At 41.3% G+C, this 23742-nt stretch overlaps 1 protein-coding gene across 1 annotated transcript in view; it reads right to left on the reverse strand.

Annotated features, from left to right (window-relative positions):
* Positions 1-3938: 3938 nt before the first annotated feature.
* LOC112661035 (serine/arginine repetitive matrix protein 1-like) overlaps positions 3939-23742 on the reverse strand; it is a 49202-nt gene continuing 29398 nt past the window's right edge. Inside the window, exons 6-7 of the mRNA XM_049099601.1 lie at positions 9529-9719; positions 3939-6441 (exon numbers count right to left, since the gene is read on the reverse strand). Of these exons, the coding sequence (XP_048955558.1) occupies positions 6361-6441; positions 9529-9719 (272 nt within the window). The 3' untranslated portion in view covers positions 3939-6360. The remainder of the gene's footprint in view (positions 6442-9528; positions 9720-23742) is intronic.

Here is a 23742-nt window from a genome sequence, read left to right on the forward strand (position 1 = left end):
CGTAGCAGAAGCCTTTCTATAAAAATCAAACTCTATTTTTATCTGAGCAGAAAAACAAAACAATCAAACAAAAAGAGCAAAGTCTTCTGTTGGTTTGTAATATAGACTTATTATGGCATTAACTTATTTTATTTTTACCTATTTTTTCCAAAAATTTTTCTCATCTTTTCATGGAAATTTTCCATACAAGAGCTTCACAACTACTTTATATGAGCCAGCTCCAACCTTGTTTTATCCTTGAAAACATCCTCAAGTGCCAAGTAAACCAACAATCTGAAGGAAGGAAAGACTCTAGCCCCAACAGTATCAAGATTGCTAATTGAAAAGACTTGACTGGCTGCAAGTGCCTGAGATTTCTGGGGCTTGCCATTATGTGGTTGTGCTTCAGTGCCCTGAAATAATGGCACTTTAATCTCAGGTCCACCCATCACTGTCTCAAAGTTGGGGGGGGGGGGGAGCTAAAGATATAAAATACTGAGGAAAGGTGAGAGTACTGCCTCATTACCCATAAAAAACGGTTTTATTTCAACACTGCAATATAATTCTTTTTCCTTCTAGTACTAAGAGTTATTTAGTCTTATGCACTCAAACTTCTACTTCATAACTTACTATGAGAAAATCTAATTTTGCTTTGAAATTCTAGTTTTGGGGAAATTGTTTTCTCTGTAAATAATGGGATTTTTTTTTTACTCCTTCTGAAATGCACTTATTGTCTATAATGGAGACTCGACAGTGTTCTGCAGAGGGAAATGCACATGGGCAGGAGCATATAGTCCAGGATGTATTAGTCTGAATAGGAAACATCCTGAGGTGTATACTGGGTCAGATATGAGATAATTAGATACTATTATATGCATACATTTGTGTTTGACACCTTTGTAACAGTTGGCACAATTGAAAACCTTCTTCTAAAACAAAGAACAAAAAAATCTATTTTATTCTGGAACACTATACATCACTTATCCCAACATGTTGCACTTAATGGTACTCCCTTTTTAAAAATCTACCTCTAAGGGTGCCTGGGCGATTGAGTTGGTTAAGTGTCTGCCTTTGGCTCAGGTCATGATCTCAAGGTCCTGGGATGGAGCCGCACATCAGGCTCCCTGCTCAGTGGGGAGTCTGCTTCTCCCTCTCTCTCTGCCCCTTCCCCTTGTATGTGCCCTCAAATAAATAAATAAAATCTTTAAAAATAATAAATAAATAAAATCTACCTCTAACCCCTTAAATTTTTTACAGGTTGTATCTACTGTCTTTACCAGTACTTAAATCATGGCTGTGCTATATACAAGCCATGCAAACCAGCCCATAGGCTTAAAATCAGTGAGCCTCAAGTGCCCCACCTACAAGATGAGGCTAATGACATTATCCACTTAATTGTGTTGTGATGTGCTTAGCTGATGAAAGTCTCCTTGTATTCTCTTGTTTTCACCTGTTATCACCCTCAGAGTCTTCAGAGACTTGAGGGGGCAGAAGGAGGTGGAGCTTGTAGCTTTAACTGCATGTGGATAATGCCCAAACTGAAATATTTGACCTTATCTCAACTGGGCACTACCTTTTTATTTTGAACTTCACGGCGGGCATTGTTCTTTGACAGTTCGACTGCCCTTCAACTACAGTGTGCCTGAAATCAACCTTATCATCCTATTCTCCCTGAAAAAAAGACTCTGGGAACATTTGGCAATTCCTCAAAAAGTTAAACAGAGTTACTGTATGATCCATTAGTTCCACCTCTGGGTATATATCTAAAAGAACTGAAAACATATATCCAAACAAAAACTTGTACATGCATGTTCATAGGAGTATTATTCATAATTGAGAAACAGCCTAAATGCCCATCAACTGATGAATGGATGAATGAAATGAGATTTATCTATATAATGAAATAATATTCAGCTATATAAAGGAATGGAATGCTGGTACATCATACAACATTGATGAAAAGATGCTAAGTGAAAGAATCCAGACATAGTGTCCATGTATTATATGATTCCATTTATCTGAAAAATCTGGAATAAGCAAACCCACAAAGGCAGAGAGTAGATTAGTAGTTATCAGGACCTATAGAGAATAGAAAAATTAGGAAGTGATAGATAATGGGGGCAAGGTTTCTTTTTGGGGTGATGGAAGCATTCTGGAATGAGATAGTGCTAGTGGTTGCAGAACATTGGAAGAAGCTAAAAACAACTGAAATGTACACTCTAAGAACATTGAAATAATGAATTTTATGCAGCATGAATTTTATCTCAATTTTAAAAGCAACTTCTGTGGACAGAGCAATGAAGGAAAGGGGAATTGAGCCAGAGACACAGAGGGGGATCTTTGATCTCTAGCAACTCAAGGCACTCATTAACAACCACCAGTACAAAGTCTTGAGGGGATGTCACTGTAATCACTTCTGAGCAGAATTTAGAATCTGACCCCCCAAGGCTCAACCAAGTGGGTCATTTATACAGCTTTGCTGAAATATATTCAAATCCAGACCTAAAGACCAAAAATGGGGATGGAAACCGAAGGGTGAAAATAGCCAAAGGAAGCGCTTGAAATGGAAAATTCCCGAGGGGACTCATTTATTATATCCTTTATTGCCAGGTTCAACTGGAAGGGCAATAAGTTATCTGTTCTGAATACATTTACTATTTCCAAAGTATTTTCTGTTTACATCATTCTCTTTCTCCCTGCTTTTTCCTCCTTAATCAAAAGTTCGACCATCAAGACAAAAAGTTCTGGAACTTCACAATATTTTACAAATAAAGCAAAATCTAGTCCTAATAAGGACTCAGCTTGAAATCCATTTCTTTTAAGGTAACTCGTCATATGACCTGATTAAAGGTGATGAGAAGATTTTGGGGAGTTTTCAAGACATGCTGTACTGCTTATTACCAAAATTTTATTATATTAATCTTCTGAAAAAAAAAATATTAATCTTCTGACTTTGGAAAAGTTCCCATGAAAAAGACCTGGGAGAAAAACATTCCCAAATCGCCCCCTCAGACTATGGAACAGATCTTAATAGCTACTAAGTGAAGGAGTCCATGTGTTCCCACAGATGGCTGTTGAAAAATGAATCATGTTTATCAATTTGAGAAAACAGAAAGAAAAGAACAAGGAGTATAGAACCTCGCAATTTAGCCAGGCCTCATTCAGAGTCTCATGAATGGCCAAAGTCAAATAATCTGGAGTTAGTTTGCTCCTCCCATGTTCTTCTCTTTCCACCTGCAACCGTGTTTCCAAAAGCCACAGCACTCTGATCCTCAGCTGTCCACCTCACAGTCTGAAAATTATTAGGAAAAGCTGATGCATCTTACTCAGTTGTATTAATTTACAAGGGCTGCTATAACAAAGTACCACAAACTGAGTGGTTTAAACAATAGGAATGTATTACCTCATGTTCCAGAGACTAAAAGTCCACAATCAAGGTGTCAGCAGAGTTGATTTGTCCTAAGGGCTGTGAGGGCAGGGTTTATTCCAGGCCTTTCTCCCTGGCTTATATATGACCATCTTCTCCCTGTGTCTCTCTGCAGCATCTCCTCTCTCTTTGTGTCCAAACTTACCTTTTTTATAAGAACGCTCATTATAATGGATTATAGGCTACCCTAATGATCATGTTTTAACTTGATTACCTGTGTAAAGATCCTATCTCCAAAAAAGGTCACACTCTGAGGCACCAAAGGTTAGTACTCCAACAAATCTTTTTGTGAAGGACACAATTCAACTCATAACACTGGCCTAGGAAACTTAAGGAAGACCTGAGGAAGAGGCCCTTTCTCTTACCATCTAGGTAATCTTGGAGTTTGACCTAGGGAAGTTCACTTCTGGGTCAACCAGGAATGACTGGGACCAGGAGGTTGTTCAAGAAGAGCCTGCCGAGAACAGAGAATAAAAAGATGTGTGGAAATTAGCAGGAGTCTTGAGGACAAAGCTGCAATCAGAGGACCTGGAGTCTAGCCAAACTGACTAAGATAGGGAAAGAATAGAGTCTACCATACATCGTAAATGCTCAGCAAGAATCTGTCAAAGAGAAAAGAAATGCAGAAGACCAAGCTGGGCACAAATACAAGACAATTCAAGGTGGGATTATATTAGCTAGGAAGTCTCAGATGTAAACAACAGAAATGGACTCCAGCTTAAAGAGAAAACAAATTCATTATGAGAATATTGGGAATCCAAGGAAACATTTAGGGGAGAATAATAGGTTCACTATCTTGCTTGTGGTGCTGGTTTTATGGATATACACATATGGCAACATTTATCAAGTTGTGCACTTTAATATGCATTTTATTGTAGGTCAGTTGAACCTCGATAAGATGATTTTTTTTTAAAAAAGGACATTAAAAAGTTCTGGACACTGATACTGGGAGTATAAATTTGTATAGTCACTTTGGAAAACATTTTGGCCTTGGCTATGAAAACTCAACAAATGCATATCCTATGACCTATCATTTCCACTCCTAAGTAACCACCCAATGAAAATGCACCCAAATCTTCACCAAAAACACATAAAACAATGTTCATAGCAGCACTTTTCATATTAAAAATTCAAACTAAGTGCCCATCAACACTGTAATGGTAAAAACAAAACAAAACAAAACAAAAAACCCGCTGTAATGGTAGTCAGAAAAGATTAACTCTGAAAGCCTGGATTTCTCAACTGCTGTACATTCCCAAGTCTTCAGCACTTGCCTTTGGCTTAGCTCCTAAGAGAAGATCTCTGAGCTTTTGTGATATCCTGCCTGAAAAGAGTGTCGTTGTATGCCTAAAGCTATGGGCTATGCCAGTTAGTTTAAGCTAACAATGTGATTTATGTGAATATCTATTTTTATATGCTTGAGCCTTTAAGCCACAATTTATCATTTTGACCTGTGCGGGGGTAGATACTGAGTAGCTAAGGTCAGCAGTGGGGACACTACATGCCTTCATGACTGGCCTCAAAGAGCAACAAACTCTGGACACCAAGGGTTGGATGAGCTTCCCTGATTGGAAACTACCTTTTATATATTGTCATACACACTTGTGGAAAAATTAAGTGCTGTCCATGTGACTCTACCAGGAGACGACAACTAGAAGCTTGCGCCTGGTTTCCTCCGGACTCAGTTCTATTTTTTTTTTTTTTCACACTACAATAGTTAATTTTATTTGTTCAAGGCTCATATTGCAAACATTAAACCAAGCATGGGCTTTGATTCTGTGAGCCCAGATTCACATATTTAGGAAGATAAAAGCAAACTGTGATCCATGTATATGGGTGAAAAACTAAAGGCTCACAGTTAATCACATCATAGTTTTAAATTTCTACAGCCTAGAAGCTGGAAGTCACAGATCTTTTAGGTCTTTCTGGATGTCCCACAAGGTATCTGCACTTTTCTTGAGCTGGGCAACCTCATCATCCTTCCACTTCTGGCTGATCACACTGGTTAAGCCCTGAGCGTTCAGGATACACAGAAGACTCAGGAAGACTTCGTTCTCAATACCATACATGCCCTTCACCATTGTTGACACTGGATGAATCCTGGAGAGATTTTTACATGGATTCAATGAGATCAGCCATACTTAATCCAATAGCCCAGTTGATATATCCTTTTAGCTTGATGACTTCATAGGCACTTTCAACCACCATCTTATGCACTTCCTTCGAATTTTCACTGTCGTTGTCTGTTCCCATTTCTGGATTCAGTTCCTGAAGAGAAACACCTGCCACATTCACTCTACTCCACACAGCCACACTTGATTTGCCATGTTCTCCCAAAATTCATCCATGGCAGCTGCTGGGACGAATGCCAAGTTTTTCAGCCATAAGATAGCAAAATCTAGCAGAATCCAGAATACACTCACTTCCAATCACACGGTGCTTGGGTAGTCCACTTAGTTTCCAGGTAACATATATAAGAATATCCACTGGGTTGGAAACCACAATTATGATACAATCAGGACTATACTTGACTATCTGAGGAATAATGAATTTGAAGACATTAACATTCCTTTGCACCAGATTGAGGCGGCTCTCTCCCTCCTGCTGGCAGACTCCTGCAGTCACCACCACAATCTTAGAATTGGCAGTCACAGAGTAATCTTTATCTGCCACAATTTTAGGTGTCTGAAGAAATAAGCTCCCATGCTGTAGATCCATAATTTCTCCTTTGAGTTTATCTTCTAAAACATCCACAAAGGCAAGTTCATCAGCCAGAGACTTTTCCAAAATGCTGATGGCACATGCCATACCGACTTGTCCAACACCCACTACAGTGATCTTATTGTTTGGGATCACTGCCTCTTCTTCTGCAACTGGTACAATCAGTTTTTCATTAAGAGTTGCCATTTTGCTCTGAGACAACCAGCTGTAAGAGTCGAGCCAAAAAGACAATGTTAGCTGCGTGCATCTCCTCCGTCGCAGGATTTGCCTGGACTCAGTTCTGTCCATCTTTTCCCTTGGCTGATTTCAATCAGCTGTAACCATAAGACACCTGTTAGTTTAACAGCTTTTCTGAGTTCTGTGAGTCTTTCTAGCAAATCCCTGAACCTGAGGGTGGTCTTGGGGACCCCTGGTACAAATGGATAAATATATTACAGTGTATTTACAAAATGCAATGCTTTACTATTCCAATAAGAACAGGCAACAACTATACCCAAACAATAAGGATGAATCTCACAAACATAATGTTGGACATAAACAAGAGAATATGTGGGCAGATTTGACTTGTATAAAGTGAAAACAAAAAACAAAAAACAAAAAAAGGCACAACTAATTCTTGATGCTGAATCATGATTATGATTGTCTTAGATGGCAGAGAGTAGAAACTTGGAGGGGGAAATGAGGAAGCTTCTAAGACATTAGTAATATTCTGTTTCTTGATCTGGATACCAGTTATAAACATGTGTTCAGTTCATGAAAACTCAGTTTATGAAAAATCATCACTTCCATGATATATAAACATACACATAAACTTATATATAAGTATATACATACACATGTACATTATACTTTAATAGTAGGAATGTTGAAGAATATTGGATGGCATGCAGCATCTCTAGAAAAACTAGACAACCAGGCACAGACTACAGAGCTGGAAAAAAAGCTCAAAATCTCACCATGCAATAGATCCAGCAAAGACCCCACTGCTATACTGCTAGGTACCAGAGGGCCATCTGCTAGGCCATTGTTACTATGGCCACTAGGAATGTTGTTCCTGAAGAATGGAGGTAACTGCTCTTACTGCTTCTGCTTCTTCCTATCCCTAGAAGGAACTCAGTGTGGTCTCTGCTTCTTCCCTGGACCTGATTCTTTAAAGTATAGAAAAAGTGTGGGTATAGATCATGGTCATGGACTAGGGCTAGGTCATGGGCTTTCATCCTAGCAGCAAGGACATTAGAAAAAAGGAGTCCAGCATTTTGCAGTTTCTGTGTTAGGAAACAAACTCTGCCTCACTAGAATGAAGTACAGATGCTGGATAGTAAAAAAAAAAAGACAAATGTCCACTAAAGTCATTTTGCATCTGGAGATCTAAACCAAGGTAAAAAATGTTTATTTAGCTCCAACTATGTGTCAGACTAAGGTAGAAGCCTTATATATGTAAGAACACTTGATCTGTGTTTTCACAAGTGCTCTGTGAGATACTATAGATCCCAGATAGACCTGAGAAATCTTCGATCTTCCTTGAGCCTTCAGCCAAGTAATGATCTGCAAACTACCTGCAGCTGGGGGGAAAAAAATCTAAAAGGATTAGAGAACACTACCTGGTGCTCACACAGGGCTAAAAGTAGTGCGTTCACAGGCCAGACAGGAAGGCTCATAAATCACAGGGCTATAGGTAGAAAACTCAGAATGATCTTGCCTCAGTAGCAGGAAATAAATAGCTCTGGTTAAAAATGGCTAAATCACAAAAGCAAGACCCCAAAAGATCAAATTATCCAACTAACTTAACATTCCAGAATAAAGCACAAGAATATTTATGGGAAGACAAAGATATCCAGCATCTAACAAGGTAAACTTTACAATGTCTGGCATCCAAACAAAAGTTACTAGGCAGACAAAGGAGTAGGGAAATATGACCCATGAGGAGAATAATCAATTAACTGAAGTTAACTCAGAACTGACATAGATGTTAGAATTAGAAGATGAGTGACATTAAAACAGTCATTATAACTGTATTCCATACATTTGAAGTGTTAAGTAGAGACATAAGAAATATAAAAACATAATAAAAGATCCAAGTAGAACTTCCATACACAAAACTGTAATGACTGAGACAAAAAAAATACACTAATAAATTAGTGACAAAATAAATACAAAACAATCCAAAATAAAATTAGTGACAGATGAGACATGACCGAAGAAAAGATTAGTGAATTGAAGACATAGCAATAGGAGGTTTTCAAAGTGAAACATGGAGAGAAAAAAGAAAACAGAAAAGGGGAGTCACTGCACTGTGGGACAACTCAAATGGCCTAATATGTATGTTACTGCAGTCTCTAAAAGTGAGAGGGAGAAGAGGCGTTTGAGGAAATACGGGACAAAAAAAATCTCCAAACTATGAAAACTATATGCCCACAGACCAAAGCTCAGTGAACAATAAGCACAAGAAACATGAATTAGCAACACCATGACATATCATCAAGTTGTGTTTAACAGTGACAAAAAGAAAAATTTTAAATGATTTGGAGGGGCAGAAGAGTCGCTGGGTAGATCTAGGACCGTGTTCTGAAAATCACAAGTTTTTATCATCTTTTCAGAACTTTTCAAAGGCACACCCTCTAGAAAGGTTAGATTAGAAGGGAAAGAGCCAGGAAGCAGAGGGACAAGTTAGGAGGGTTTTGCAGTAGCCTGGTGGATCTGAAGGAGGGCTGTGAAATAGAGAGGGAAAGTAAGAGACATTCAGGAATTAAAATCAGCAATACTTGGAGAGTATTTGTGAACCTAAAAAACAGTTCTTGCTGGCAACTGGTAGATGGTGAAGAATTCACTGAGCCAAGGGGGAAGACAAAGGTTTAATTTTAGACATTCTGGGTTTGAGGTACATACGGGCTCTCCATTTAAACCTGGGAAAGAGGGCAGCCCTGTGGCTCAGCGGTTTAGCACTGCCTTCAGCCCAGGGCATGATCCTGGAGACTTGGGATCGAGTCCCGTGTTGGGCTCCCTGCATGGAGCCTGCTTCTCCCCCTGCCTGTGTCTCTGCCATGTGCTCTCTCTCTGTGTGTCTCTCACAAATAAATAAAATATTTTAAAAAGTAAATTAAAAAAATAAATAAATAAATAAATAAAAAGTAAATAAAAATAAAAAATAAACCTGGGAAAGATGTCTGGCACACAGACACAGGTTTGGAAGTCACTAACCCATACTTTGAATGTCCCCAAGTCCTCCAGTCTTCTTGTGACACCCTTACCTTTCATATTCAATAAAACGACCTGAATTTCAATCCAATGCATGATGATGCCTAAAGTCCGGGTCCACCAAACTTCCTTAGCTCAAAGTTGAGAAGGAGGCTAGGACCCAGACCCCTGAAGGGGGGGGCGGGCACTAGCCAGCTGGTACTCACATCCGGACCCAAGGGCAGGCACTGGCTGGCTGTGCTGGTGCTTCTGAGCGGGATAATGGGGCAGATTCTGAGAATGTTGGAAAAACTGCAAGTTTTTTCACCTCTATTATAGAGATGGAATGCTGCTGCCAAGGGACTGCTGCCGGGGTGAAGAAGTGTTGCTGGTGTGAGTCTCAGAGCAGGAAGCAAAACTGAAACAGAAAAGGAGCAAGTCCCTTTTTATTCCTTCAAACTTGCAGTCACCCTCCATTGGCAAAGCCTAGTGAGGAACTGCTGGCAAAAGGGAATGTGGTCTGTAGAATCCCAGCCTCACTGAGCACAGAACGATGTGTTTGGACCCGAGACACAGGTACTTAATAACTGGCACAATCTGCCTGGGGGGAAAGGGTGTACTTTATTCCCTCTCTTCTTGTGGCTCTGATCAGGAACTGTGGTGCCAAGGAATGCCTGTGTTAAATCTTGCTTAGTGATCTCAGTATGGAAAACAGAAATATGACTTCAGTCATAAGTGACATCTCTTCTGGAGACAAAGTGAAGTCTGCATATCACAATAGGGAGAGAGAACCTAAGCTAGAATGAGATTAAAAAGCTGTTGTCCAGGAATCCCTGGGTGGCTCAGTGGTTTAACGCCTGTCTTTGGCCAGGGTGTGATGCTGGAGTCCTGGGACCGAGTCCCACATCGGGTTCCCTGCATGGAGCCTGCTTCTCCCTCTCCCTGTGTCTCTGCCTCTCTCTCTGTCTCTCCTGAATAAATAAATAAAATCTTTAAAAAAAAAAAAAAAAGCTGTTGTTCTTTAAAATTCTTTTAAAACGTGCACTTTAGTGCTTACATGTTTAAAATTAGCAAAATGAAAATCTTCATTCAGATGTTATAGCCCGTCTGATGTATAGTGGATTCCAAATGGTGGTCTCAGCATTACACCTGCCTTTACCAATAGCAAGAAACCCAGCCACCGCGGGGAGGAAACTTAGCAGCTCTGGCAACAGTTAAGCTGCCAAGTGAAGGCACCTGTTACAAGGCTGCCTCTGAAAAACAAAGGCGTAAGCTGCTAAAAAAGACAAAAGTATAAAATACAATGCAGATGGAAGTTGAGAACTGGGCACCTGCTGTTAAGAGGGGTGGGGAGAGTTCAGTTTCACATAAGATATGCCTGGTAGAAAGCCATCAAAAACACTTGAAAGAAAATTCTTGGGAAGGAGAAATTCTTGACAAGCTCTTGGAAACCGACTTGTTTACAGATTTACAGCTACATGAAGAAAGGAGAATCAATGCATGCTGTCACTTTGAGCTCCTTTTACAATTCTGTGCAACAATAGCAATAACAGCATTTCTGTTGCTCTACCCACCTCTTCAACCTTATATTCTTTTTGAGCTTGACAAGCCTTACAGTTTAAAACATTGCTTTCTTCATGGAGCATCTTGGAATCATAGGATGTCAGGTCTAGACAGGACCTTGGAGCAAGAGCAATCATAAAGAGCTGAAAGGAATTCTATAGCAATAAAGATTTTGTAACTGTAAACAAAGGCCTCTGGGGAAATAGAATTATATGTAAGTGTCTGAAAACTAATATTAAGGAAAGAAAGAAATGGTTTGGGATAGTTCAAGGAAATAACTCAAAAAAAAAAAAACCCAATTTTAAATAAAGCAACTGTAAATTAGGATGAGAATTACACTTTAATGCTGAAGCTAGAAAGTAATGGAGACTTTCTTCATTTTGATGAAATGTTTTACATCATTAAGTAATACCGAGATCTTTCATCCAGGAAACTTGAGCATTCATAAATAAATTCTGAGTAGGCAATTTTGTTCAAAATTTTATAGAGGCATGGATCCTCACTAGAAGAAAGATAAAACAATTTAGGTATAAGCAAGTATTGCTCAAGTCATTTTATTGAGCACAACAATGTGCTAAAATCCTCAAGACCCTTAACCCTCTGGTTTTCATCCTAAATCAATCCTAAATCAATGCGTGACCCACACACACACCAAAAACTCGTATCTTGAAACCCTAACCTCAAGACAGAGCCTCTAAAGTGATGGGGAACAGGGCTAGCTGAATACAAAGCACAAGCCTGGGGCAGCCCATTGACAAGTCCTTGAAACAGGCAGAGAGACATTCCTCTACAGACTCAACTGCCTCGATGTTAATACTTTGCTAAGGGCAAAAGGCAATCTTAAATCTTAGCCCAACCCACAGGATCCTGTAAGACTACTTTAACATATAAAAATTCCTTTAGAAATTTCCTTTATCTCTAACCACCACCACCACCACCACCCCCGCCCAAGATACATGTTGGCAATCATCCCCCACGCACATGGCACACCAATATACGTCTGAAGGGTCTCATGACTCAGGTTTTATTAGATGGTAACGAGTGACCTTTTCCCAACAACAGCTAGCCCCCTTAAGGTCCTGGAAACCTTGCTTCCAAAATTCCTTAGAGAGTACACTATTCCCAAATCCCTTCCAACTCCCAGGTATATAATCAGCTACCCCTCACAAGCCCAAGGCAGCCGCCCTTCCTGCCCAATGACGGGTCCTGACTCCGTGCCTTAATAAAACCACCATTTTGCACCAAAGACATCTCAAGAATTCTTTCTTGGTTCTCAGCTCTGGACCTCACCCCACCAAACCTCATCTATATTCCACAACTTCATCATTAGGAAGTAATTAAGGTTCAATGAGGCAATAAAGGTGGGGCCCTGGGATCTCTGGGTGGCTCAGTGATTTAGTGCCTGCCTTCCACCTGGGGCGTGAACCTGGAGTCCTGGTATCAAGTCCCACATCGGGCTCCCTACAGGGAGCCTGCTTCTCCCTCTGCCTGTGCCTCTGCCTTTCTCTGTATCTCTCATGAATAAATAAATAAAATCTTAAAAAAAAAAAAAAAAAGGTGGGACCCTAATCCAATAGGACTAGTGTTCTTTTAAAGAGAGACACTAGACCACCCTCAATCTCCCTCATTTCTCTCTTTCTTTCTGTCTTGAGTGTACCCACCAAGAAAAGACTGTGTGGGGACATATGAGAGGTGGCTGTTTACAAGCCAGGAAGAGAGCCCTTACCAGAAACCAACTTTGCTGACACCTTGATCTTGGACTTTCCAGCCTCCAGAACCATGAAAAAAAAAAAAAGATGTTTGTTGTTTCAGCCACTCAGTCTGTGGTATTTTGTTACAGCAGCCAGATCCCACTAAGATACGAAACAAATTATCATACACATTGTTATACAGGTAAATCAGTGCATTAATTCTCCAGTGATGATGGAGAATTAGCATTTTTGTTAATTGTCTATGTGTTAATCTCTTTCACAAAAGTTGTTTCATTTTTTATCTTTAAATGAAAACTTTTTATGGTTTTGGCTCGATGCACTGGGAAATGGTAGTATCAGGTAAACAGCTGTGATAGAGGTTGGTTTGAGCCCAGGAGTTACGTTAAAGACCAGGAGTATACAGGAAGAAAAAGGTGATTGTCATTAATTGGAAGCACAGGCTCTATGTGTCATGGAGATCCTAACCACGTATCTGTTACTTCAACCACAGTTAATCCAGACCTAAAATAGCTCACTAGTTACAGAACTTTAAATAGAAAGGATGACAACATAAAAGTTGATTGGTCTTTTAGCTTGTTCATTTCATAAGTACATATATTAGGTACCTATTGTGCGTCAGGCATCCTGCTTGGAGATATAAAACAGCTATGGAGGTAGTCCTGTATAATGATTAAGAGTTGAAGTCACATAGAAATTGGTTGGAATTGTATGAGGGCCATTTACATGCTAGGGAATTCTGCTGAAGGCAGGCCAGGGTAATACTAAGGGAGAGTGGGTTATGTTAAATTAACCCAACAGATATTCTTGCTAAAACTGCACTAAGCGGGGGATCCCTGGGTGGCTCAGCGGTTTAGCACCTGCCTTTGGCCCAGGGCGCAATCCTGGAGTCCCCGGATTGAGTCCTGTGTCGGGCTCCTGGCAAGGAGCCTACTTCTCTGTCTGCCTGTGTCTCTGCCTCTCTCTCTGTCTGTGTCTCTCATGAATATAAAAAAAAAAAAAAAAAAAAAGACAAGACTCAGAGGAGCCGACTCCAGTTTGGTCAAGGAGACAGGAAATAATTTTATGAGAAGTGTTTCTTAGGAGAGACCCTTCTAGTACTAATCTTCCCACACCTCATCATAGGAGATGGGTACAGTGTGTGTCACTTACTTTATGGAAACACTTTATGGAGAAGTTGGTAGGCCTACACCTGAGAAAACAAGAGGGGATCGATGGCAGCAAGGTTGAGCACTGCATGTAGTAAAAACAAAAACAAAAACACCTTGTTCTTCTTTGGTGGCAGGTCAAAGGTATTTCATTCTAACAACCCAGGGTTCTTGTAAAAGGGATCCTGCCCAGAAGGACAGTTGGTGAGGTGAGGAACCCACAGTAAAGGTGCTGAGTTGTACTGAAGACAGATGGGCAGGGGGAAACAAAACAGGGATCCTGGGAGTTGCCACTGAAGAGCCTCCCAAGAATGCTTGAATAGGAGTGCACAGCTCATGATTGCGTTGTGGAGAGACAAAGAGCAGTGGGTTAAATGAGAAGTCCTGGAAGATGCTTTGGCACTCAAGAGCCCTAAGGGGTTATGCTGACACACCAGGTAGCGACAGCAGTGACAGGTAGGGGGCCAGAATAGGAACAAGGAAGGAAACACTACAGCAGCTGGCCAGGATTTGCTTGCGACTATGTGAGAGGCACATCTGAAAGCTCCCAGAAATACTTGGGTGGCCGTTTGCAGCAGCAGTAAGTCCTGCTGGGCATGAACAGATGAAGCCATGAACCAGTGAAATTTGGGCTGTTATTGTTAGTACAACCAGTCTGGATCTAGAGGCCAACAAGATCTGGAAAAACTCAAGGTAGTTCATACCTAGCTGCTACACTACGTGTATAATCAGTCATTCATTCATTAAATAAAGATCTGTTGAGCAACTGTGAGGCACCTATGTAACAATGGACAAGACACAGTCATTGCTCTGAGGGAGGTTGGTGAGGAAGGAGCTACAGACAAGAAACAGGTACTCTTACAAAATTAAGTGGTAGGATCAAGTCATGTATGGAGCACAAAAGGAGTGTGAAGGAGCCCTGTCTTCATTCCTAGGCCATGGATCTCAAACTTTCATGTGCATTCAAATCACTTAGGGATCTTGTCAAAATGCAGATTATGATTTAAAAGATCCAGGATGAGGCCTGAGATTCTGCATTCCTAACAAGATCTCGGGACTTGTTGATGCTAATGCTGTTGCTCTGTGGACCACAGGAGAAGCAAGGCTCAAAAGAACATCTCAGTCTCAGATGCCTGGGTGGTTCAGTCTGTTAAGCGTCTGCTTTCAGCTCAGATCATGATCCCAGAGTCCCAGGATTGAGTCCCACATCTGGCTCCTTGCTCCTAGGAGAGTCTGACTCTCCCTCTGCCCATCCCCTGCTCATGCACTCTTGCTCTCTCTCAAATAAACAAAATCTTAAAAAAAAAAAAAAAAAAAAAGAATAACTAGCCAGTCTTGCAAAAAATAAATAAATGAATAATCCCATAAACCTCTGGTTTGATACCTAAGGTTTAAGAATAAACACAAATTTACGTTCTGGTAATGATTACTCAGGTCATTGTACCTAATTATAATCTGAGTTGCACCAAAGTTAATGCTGTCTAGTGATCCAACTGATAGAAGACATATATCATGTCCATGTTGGATAATTACCTTTCATATTTAAAAAAATCAGGGATAATAGAGTGAAAGAAATGACTATCCACATCATCGTGATAAATAATTTCTCTACCCCAAACTGCATGCATGTTATCTTTCTTTTAGATAACATGAGCTGCCACCTCCATCAGACTCTCACCCCCTCATTCTCAATAGAGGTTTTCACAGGAGGTGGCAATGAAGACTGAGTTACCCTATATGCCGCTGGCCTGGGCCTTTCCACTAGAACTTCAGACAAGTATTTAAGCATTATCTGAGGCACCATGTTCTCAGGCCACTGAACTTCCACCCACACAATGGAGTCAGAGAAATGGGAAAGGAAGGTTGGATCACTTCTTGATCCCAAGAGCCATCCACCACCAAGGTAGCTTTGTCCAGTCACACATCTGCTTTCAATAACACCCTTACCTTTCAAACCAAGTATTACAAGGGAACACACCAATCTGCCCACCCACTCCCACCCTCCATTCTCCTCGTTAGCCAAAGCTCCTTTACTTAAGGGGTGGGGGGAGGAGGTATGTTCCTTATCGCAAAAACCATATTTTTATTTTTCATAGAGAATTGTAGGTAGCACAACTACCAATTTGAAAGTTCCCTCAGTGTTGAATCATTGCTCTCCATCCTTAGGAGAAAATACCTCAGTCTTTTCTTTCTGGGTTGGTGTTACTCCTCACAGAGAGAGCAAAGCATGGCTGCTATGGGGAGGGTGGAAGGAAAATCATGGTCCTGAGGAGAAGGTGATACAGCTCCAAAGACCTGCCTTCTGACCCACCAGGAAGAGTGAGCTTGCTGAGGATTTTTATGTTTTTATTAAAGGACCAGTTTGCAGTAAACTCAAGACTGTATGAAAGGCGACAGAGTTAGTGGAGGACCCTGCCCAAATTGCAGTTGATGAATAGATTATGCTTGGGGAGGGGTTTGTGGAAAATCTTGAAAATCGTGATCTTGGAGATTCTTGGCATGAGGGGCTAGCTGCCTGTTCCAAGAATCCTCCTTCCCCAGCTGCAGTGGAATAAGGTGTTAGTGGCAGAAGAGGGAGAGAGGGAGTGTTGTGTACAGCTGGCTGTGGTTTCTGGCCCTGAGCTTAAAAACAGGGTTGTCTCCTTGAGGTAAGTTTACTTACAGTGCTGCTTCAGCTTGGTAAGAGGAACCGAGTGAGAATTTGAGAGCAATCTGATATCAAGACAAGAAGACAGACTCCCAAGAAGACAGACCTTGGAGGCAGGTCCATCTGAAGCTTGATAACTGCAGGTGCTCCCTTATGGAAGAGTGGCTACAAAACAGAGGAACTAAGGAAAAACTCCCAACTGCCGAGGAAGTGGATTTTAAAATTGTGGACCTGATGGGAGCTCTCAAAGTGCTCCAGCAAACAGAGTATCCTGTCCTTCAAATTCCTCCTGACAAATTGCTCCATAGTTATGTCCCTTACCTGACAGCACCCAAACCGATGTCCCTGGACCACCAGCATCAGCATCACCCGAGAAACGGATACAAATGCAAAATCTCGGTCTTCAAACCTACTGAATCCGAAACTGTGAGGGTGGGGCCAGTAACCTGTGCTTTAACAAGCCCTTCAGGTGATGCTAATGCATGTTCAAGTTTGTTTTTAAACTATGCAGAAAAACGTTTTCTTCCTAAGTGGAGGACAAGTGTCCCAGGGGTGCAGAGTTACTGTAAAGTTTGAGAAATCATACTTGAATCCCAGAAATCAGGAGGCATAAAAGTTGTAGAGCTCACAGGGCAATTAGAAACACCAAAATTGTTGAATTGTAGCTGTCATAGGAACACAGGGGGAGGTTTGAATGTGGATTTGGAGAAAGTAAAAAATCCGCCATATGCAGGTGTCAAGAAATTACTCCCTACATGGCGGGAGCAGCAAGAAAATGCCATCATATCAAGTAGCACAAAAGATTTCATCAGGCAAAAGGTGGAATGTTGGGGCTGTATTAACTTGCTCCAAGGAGCATTGGTTAATGCCTCCCTTTCCTCCTCTCCTGATTTCATTTAGAGCTGTCCTTGGGAGAGCAAGAAACTGAGCCAATATCCAGAGACCTAGTGGAATAAGAGTGATGTCTCAGTGGAATTCATAATAAAACATGGTTTCTGTTTTCTGGGCTAGCTGCTGCTCCATCATACTCACTGCTTGCCCTTCATTTTATCTCTGGGCTAGATTAATTCTCAGAGAATGGAGTCATTTTCCTGATAGAAACTCTCAGCACTGATTGAAAGGAGAAAGAGAAGGGGATTAGTGGGGTTTTTGTGTTTGTCCTAATGCACTTTAGAAACCTCCTTCAACTAAAAGGCATCCTGGAGACACACTTTTCTGGTTTCCTTTCCTGTTTCTCATACTGATTTGAACACTTGTGGTGTAAATAAACCCCATTCTTTTCTCTTTGTCTTTCCCCTTTCCTAACTAGGTGCCGGGCATGTATTAATGCAATACCTGCTGTGTGCAGTGCACAGTGCTAGATGGCCTCACGAGCCCACATTTTCATCCCGTCTTCTCCAACATTTGAAAAGAAGTAAATTGTAAAATAATCTTTTTCTTCATATCCATGTCACTATTTCTTCAGGCTTTAATTTTGCCCCTATGTGTTGCTCTCCAAGTGAAGAAATTGGGGTTCCTATACCTTAAGCTATTTGTGAAAAAGCAGGTAATTTTTAGAAACCAAAGAGAACACACAAACATCTTTTCATGGTGGGGTTGCAGCCTGGATCCAGGGCTTTACTGGGTTTGTGGTTTCTGTTGGTTCTTTTTCTTTTCTTTTTAAGATTTTATTTATTTATTCATGAGAGACAGAGAAAGAGAGGCAGAGACACAGGCAGAGGGAGAAGCAGGCTCCCCGTGGGGAGTCCAGTGCAGGACTCGATCCCAGGCCCTGGGATTACAACCTGAGCCAAAGGCAGGAGCCCAACCCCCTGAGCCACCCAGGTGTCCCTGTTGGTTATTTTTCCTATTAGATAGAGGACAAGGGCGTGGCAGTGAGTTATACAAATAATAGGTAATCACTTCCACTCCACATTGTGCTACTTTGCAGGGGTGGACAGCAGAATAAACCTCTTACCACTGGGCTGACCCACTGGGTTCTTTCCGTCCTTGTGGATGTACACTGTCTCTGGTCAGATGTGCACTGACCCGATCTCTGGTTAACTGCCGTTCACCAAGGCAACCGAGTCACAGTGGCAATTAAACCATCACTCCTCCAGGCTGAGATGGCAGACATGTCCACACTGTGGATACAATGGGACTGTGACTCTCCCGCATCATATCTGTATTAAACATTGAGCGAAATTAACCATTGCAGCCGATGTCAAACAGAAACTGAGATTACAGTAGTCTTCAAAGTGTGGGGAGCAGAAAATCTGTATCTACAAGCACAACCTCTTTCCAAGATCACTAGAATCCTTTCAGAAAGGAAACTTTACAAGGTGAATAATGAAGATTAGCCTCACTTACACAGAATCCAGGCCAGGGAGCTGTATGGTTTTGCATGAACATGTACCCAATCTCTAATCTAATAATCTTGGTCTATAAATTTCTAGCAGTCTATGTTTGTCTTTCTTTCTTTCTTTTTTAAAATATTTATTCATGAGAGACACACAGGGAGGGGCAGAGACATAAGCAGAGGGAGAAGCAGGCTCCCTGCGAAGACCCTGATGTGGGACTCGATCCCAGGACCCCAGGATCCCGATCTGAGCCAAGGGCAGATGCTCAACCACTGAGTCACCCAGGTGTCCCTATGTTTGTATTTCTTGTTAACAAGGCAACTCCACGCCTTTCCTTTGTTAGATTCATCTGTAAAGAGGCTCTCAGGAATCCATTTCGGGATGTGGGCTAAGGGGCTGTGCCGTGTACTGACTGGGAACTAAGACTCTGGAGACTGGTGCATCAGTCTACCTGGTTGGAGTCCCTTCTCCCCTGCTTTGTAGCTGTGTGACTTGGGCAAGTTGTTTACCCTCTTTAAGCCTCAGTTTCCCCGTAAGGTGCTGCTGTAGGGTTATATGAATAATGTCAAGAATTTAGCCCAGTGCCTGGCTGAAAGGCCCAGTACATATTAGATACAATTTATATTTATTGTCAGTTAAAGACCTAAGGGAGTTTTAGTTGTGTTTGTTTCACCAATTTTTGTTATGCTAAATCTAGCCAGGACAGTTTTCCATCTGGGTTTTCTTTTTCTCTCCCCACACCCATCCCTTCCCCATCTCTCTTTTCATTACTCTCCTCAAAGCAGGAGAAGGTGATCATGAAACAACCACTGGAAATGAAGTCTGCTCTGTGTTCATCCATTGGGAAAAGACTTTGATCACAGCCGAGCTGTGGGTGTTTGGCAGGCCGCCAGCTTCTGCCCATGAGAAGAGGCACCTCTGAAGCTTTAGATATTTTTAAAAAGCAAGGGAAAAGGGCGGCTCGTGGGTTCCTCAAGGGTGTATATAAATGGCATCTTTCCTCCTCCCAAAGCCTCAAGGGCCTCCCCCTTTTCCAGGGCGAGGGTGTCTGTTTCCATGCTCCTTGTTTTTCTTGGCTGTGAGCTGGCAGGGAGCACACAACCCTGTCCTTAGCATTCTGGTGGTTCCCAAGCCCAGTGCTGGTCTCTGGCCCTCATTAGAGTGGGCTGTCTCCAGCATACAGAGGAGACTGGAAGAGCCAGCCCGCCTTGCACCTACAGCAGGGGCAGGAGGGCAGGTCCTCCTCCTCCTGGGAGCCAGCCCCAGCAGCATTATGTAAATGACTTCTTGGAATTGCCAGCCTAGCTCTGGTGGGACTGGAAGATCACCTTGCAAGTGGGCGGGAGGCCAGCCTGACAGATGGCCTGGGCTGCTACAGCATGACCCACATTAGGCCCATCAAGTGTGTTCCCTGAAGGCTAGTGGCCCAGCCAGTAGGGGCAGGGCGGCTGTCCAGGGGGACAGCTCAGGCTTCCATGTGGGTTTCCAGCTTTGTTTCCCCCTCCTTCCCAACAGTGCTATCTCTGAAAGGGAAAAGACCAGCTCTCTCTTTCCACTTTAAAGCACATATCTGGGCCTCATGATTTTGGGTTGATCCCTTACCAAAGTGGCCAAATGTTTCCATCAAATGAACCAGCTACTAGGATGTTAAAAAGGATAACAAAATAGTAAAGCCTACTTGGAAACTTTGTTCAGAAACCCTGTGACTTCTAAAGAGCATTAAGAAAATATTGAACTTTCAAATTTTATGATTTCACGTCCTCTAAGACCACAGACCTCTTAGCTGGTTCTCTTTTTCAAGCATGAATCCTTTTTATAATACTTAGGAAGTAAATGTATAACCTTTTTTCTTCCTTACATTCGGAATAAAGCCTGGGGAAATTTAACGTTTCTGGATTCAGCCTGTGGATTTGAGATAAGGATTCAAGGAGAGAAACCTTTTAACTCAGAACAGAATCTGTTTGCAGCTATTGTTCAATTAACGTAAAGTATCTGGTTCCTGGGCATGTTGCATAATGCATGACAGTGTAAACCAAACCTCTTAAGTGCTGACACTGAACTCCTTGATAACAGTGAAGAGTGAAGTAAATTGTTAATTTTTTAAGAAGTCCCCTAAAACAAAGCTTCTAAAGACTGAATGAATCAACACTTTTGAGCTGAGTCACAGCCAAGGGATGTCCCTGTGTGTGCTCATGCTGATAAAAAATCTAGAAGGAAACAGAAAAAAAACCCCAAAACCCCACATGTCATGTCCTCTTTAAAAGCCAGAAAAGCTGTCAGAAGAATTAAGATTAAACCTCACGAGAGTCTGTGGGTGTGGAAAGTCACCAGCTAGCTAATATTAACATAGCTTGCAACAGAACGCTGTTGCTAGAAATAGGACAATCGCATCACTACCACTAAGCAATTTGCATTCTGTGGACCAGCCCCTAAATTCCTCCCGGCTCCTTCTGCCCTTTGAGCATTGCTTTTCTGGACGCTTTTAGATGGTCGGTGCTCGTACTTCGCTGTCTCGTTTCACCAAGAACCCTCCCCAAAAAAGGAAGCTGCAAGAACATTTGCTTTATTTGCAGGAAAGTGATCAAGCTACAAGCAAATCTTAGGCATCTGAGGAATTGTGAAGCTTCTAGACTTCATATGGTTGCTGACAGGGTGGGGCAGACAAGAACCTTCTTACTTTCCTCACCATGGATAATCTGTTGCCTCAGTCTAGATTCTCTTATTTCAAAAAATATCCTCTCCATGCAATTAGGAAATATCTATCGATGCTGAGAAACCAAAAAGCTGAAGAACAGGTATCATTTTGTTTATATTATCTTTAAGGCTAACTGGTGTTTGCTTTCGGGTGCTGCTTTTATGTGACTTAGTGATTCAATGTCTGCTAGTTTACATGTTTATAGGCACAGGTCGGCTCCTGCTTGGGGCTATTCGGATTTAGCAATCAGAGAAGCAAGGAAGCTTGTGAAGATTTATTTGAATTTGGAATATTATTTGAATCCTGACATTAAGCTCAAGGTTTGTAATAAAGCCATTCGCTTTTCCTTTTTCTGAATAGTTAGACTAAACTACTCTATTAGAGTTAAACTGTAGACTCCTTGACAGTTTTCTAGGGCTTCAAATACAAATTTTAAACCATTAATATCTTGACAAATAAAAGTATTAGACCCTAGAAATGCACTTGTCTTCTTGTGTGTATTTAAGGCTATGTTATTATCACCAGGATTTGCAAAACAAAAAAACATTGTGTAGACTAAATATGATATCCTCAAACAGATTGCTAACGAGCTATGACAATCATTCAGAAGTAATTAGTCACTGTCTTTATGGAGGTATATAGGGCACTGCAGTTTTCAATCTTTTTAGCCAATCAAAAGTTAGGGTTTCTAGTAGTAGACTCTCTAGCATGTGGGAATATAAACATTTAAAAAAATGGCTAAAATGTCTGATCACTTCTTGTTTAAAATCATACTTTCATTTTGTGTTTCGAAATTTATTTCATTCTATCCCTTACAATCGATGAGAAGGCATTCCTAAAAACCATGTTTCTGAATTGTACCAAATTGTAAGAAGAAATAGCTGTATCTGATCTATTTAAATCTGATGGCTCAGGACACCTGGGTGGCTCAGTGGTTGAGCGTGTGTCTTTGGTTCAGGGCATGATCCCAGGGTTCTGGAATAAAGTCCCACATCAGGCTCCCTGTGAGGAGCCTGCTTCTCCCTCTGCCTATGTCTCTGCCTCTCTGTATCTCATGAATAAATAAAATCTTTAAAATAAATAAATAAGTAAATCTGGTGGCTCATTTAGGAAAAAGTATGACCATGGTAAAAAACAAATGTATAGCACATGCAAAACCCAAAGAGTCCTAAATTGCTTGCATGTCATGCTTATAACTAGAACTGCAAAACTGCATGGGAGATATTAGTACTGTTCTGTATTTGAATGAGATGACCTACTTAATAAAACACTTCCAGGAAGTGAAAGCAAAGGTCAGCAGACAGAAAATCCTTTAATGACAAGCTTCCCAAAAAGTCAATGCTTAATTTGGGAGATGAAAATCATTACCACTGTTGAAGGGAAAACTGCTTTTATGCCATGCTTTAATGATTTTACAAGAGCTGGAAATTCAGGCTGTGCTTACTAAGGGGGTTGGGCTGGTTCAGTTTATCTCTTACTTAAGGCAAGGTGTCCTGATTACAAGAGAAATCTTTTGGTTTCCCCCTCTCAGCATGTGCTTGCTTTTGAAGTGGAAAGCCAGAGACCTGGGTGGTGGTACTCTGAGTTGTCTGCCACACTCACTAAGTCCACATCACAGGCTTCTTCAGGCCTCATTATAGGGGGAGGTTGGTGGGGTGGGTGGAGGGGTTGAGCAGTAGGGAGTGGCTTAAAGGATGGGCTGGAACTGGATGTGGATTATTTCCGTCCCCCCCCTTCTTGGTGTTTTAAATTTTTAGAGATGTGTCTATGGTGTTTATGCAGTTTATTTTTTTGTGTTTCAAAAATATTACAAAATGCATTCCGAAGAACATTGGAATATAACATGGATCCTCTGACTTGGACTGGGTGGGTGGTGCCCTCCCCATTGTGAACCATTTTGGGATGACCCGGCAATTATGGACATTGTGCCAGTTGTAAGTGTGTTTTTTTAACTTTCTATACAAATTAACGGAGAAATAAAGAAAAAGAACACATTCAATTCTTTTCTGAAACCAATTAACAGCTCTGCAGACAGACTGTCTCACAGAATTAGAGAAATTAGGTCAGAGTCAATCATGGCTAACCTTGGAAAGCTTGTTGGAAAGTTATAAAGAAGATGAACAATGTCTATGATTTTAGGACCCGCATATCTGTTGTGTCTAATGCTTAGTCAGTCCTGTAATATGGACTCTCAGTCTAAAGGTGAGGGAAGTAAGATCTCAAGAGCCCTTTCCCAAGGCCACTCACCTATTGAAGGAAGATAGGAATTTCTGTCTGCCTTTATTTATTTATTTTTAAAAAGATTTTATTTATTTATTCATGAGAGACAGACAGAGAGAG

This window comes from Canis lupus, chromosome 23 (genome assembly GCF_003254725.2).
Source record: "Canis lupus dingo isolate Sandy chromosome 23, ASM325472v2, whole genome shotgun sequence".
NCBI lineage: Eukaryota > Metazoa > Chordata > Mammalia > Carnivora > Canidae > Canis > Canis lupus.